We start from the raw sequence: 1,155 nt of genomic DNA, 5'->3' as shown, positions 1-1,155 counted from the left end.
TTTCCCTACTCTATTACCTTCTGGACCATTCCCCTTACAGGAGGGAATCACCCCCTAGAACTGTATGACACCACTATGACATCACTATGACACATACTGCGACCTCATCAGTGATGTCATAAGTCTTAAAGTAGTATGGTATAAGTTGTAGTTCTAGGATACCAATTGCTACGTACCCTAGCAACCAATATACGTGGCGGAAATGACAACACCAAGAGAGAAAGAAGCAGCTGATTATCTCCAAAAACACAACATTTTTGAACTTATGGAGGATCTAACGAGCATGCTCATCTTTAACAGACCAGAGAATCCCAGAGAGTTTCTCATAGAGCAGCTGGAACAGCTGAAGGCTTGTCAGCAGAGGAGTGTGGAGGGACCTAGCCTCTTCTCAGACTCGAATCTAGACGCTGTGTTCGGGATCCTGGACCCAGCCAACCATCAATACATCAGTTGTGCCCAGTACAAGGAGGCACTGAGCACTCTGGGGATCAGAGACATAAACAAGTGTCCTGAAGGAGCAGATGAAGACAGAATTTCCCAAGAGACGTTCAAAAGTGAAGTGAGGGAAGGCCTGCGGAGAAGCACCAGGAGTGCCACCTCCAGGTGAGGTCGGTGATGGCGGCCGCGATGGAGGTGAAGTTCCAGATGAACCTGCAATAGAAGTTGGCAAACTGTAAAAACCCCATCACCTGCCTCATCGGGCCAGGGCAACTCCGACACCGCAAGCCCCTTCTCCGGATCCAGTCAGGATGGAATCCAGTCAGGAAAGGGTCATGGCATGGAATTCGCACTTCTCCCGTTTGACGAACAGGTGGCGCTCCAGTAGGCTCTTGAGGACATGACGGACATGATGTTGAACATGTTCCGAGCAGTTCTGTGAAAACCCAAGGATGTCATCGAGGTAAACAAACACAAACTGATTCAGGACATCATTCACGAGGGCCTGGAAGACTGCTGGAGCATTCAGCCAAAAGCCATCACCAGGTACTCGTAGTAGCCAGTGGGGGTGATGAACAAAGTCCAAATTCATCTCCCTCCCAGATCAGGGTATATGTCTATTTTGGTTTTTCATGGTAATCTGGTTTAATGGCCGATAATCATTGCATGGACGTGTGCCATCCTTACCGATGAAGAACAAGTCTGCAGGTGATGGCC

At 48.7% G+C, this 1,155-nt stretch overlaps 1 protein-coding gene across 1 annotated transcript; it reads left to right on the top strand.

Moving 5' to 3' along the window:
• Positions 1–283: 283 nt before the first annotated feature.
• LOC310775934 (EF-hand calcium-binding domain-containing protein 10-like) lies at positions 284–607 on the top strand (the record flags this gene model as incomplete). The annotated part of the gene is made up of 1 exon (XM_083636055.1): positions 284–607. One exon carries the CDS (start codon positions 284–286, stop codon positions 605–607), a length of 324 nt encoding a protein of 107 aa, XP_083492181.1.
• Between the last annotated feature and the right edge of the window lie 548 nt (positions 608–1,155).

This window comes from Poromitra crassiceps, assembly GCF_964638095.1.
Source record: "Poromitra crassiceps genome assembly, chromosome: 4".
NCBI lineage: Eukaryota > Metazoa > Chordata > Actinopteri > Beryciformes > Melamphaidae > Poromitra > Poromitra crassiceps.
The sequence above is the reverse complement of the archived record's forward strand: the minus strand, read 5'-3'. Positions and strand labels throughout refer to the sequence as shown.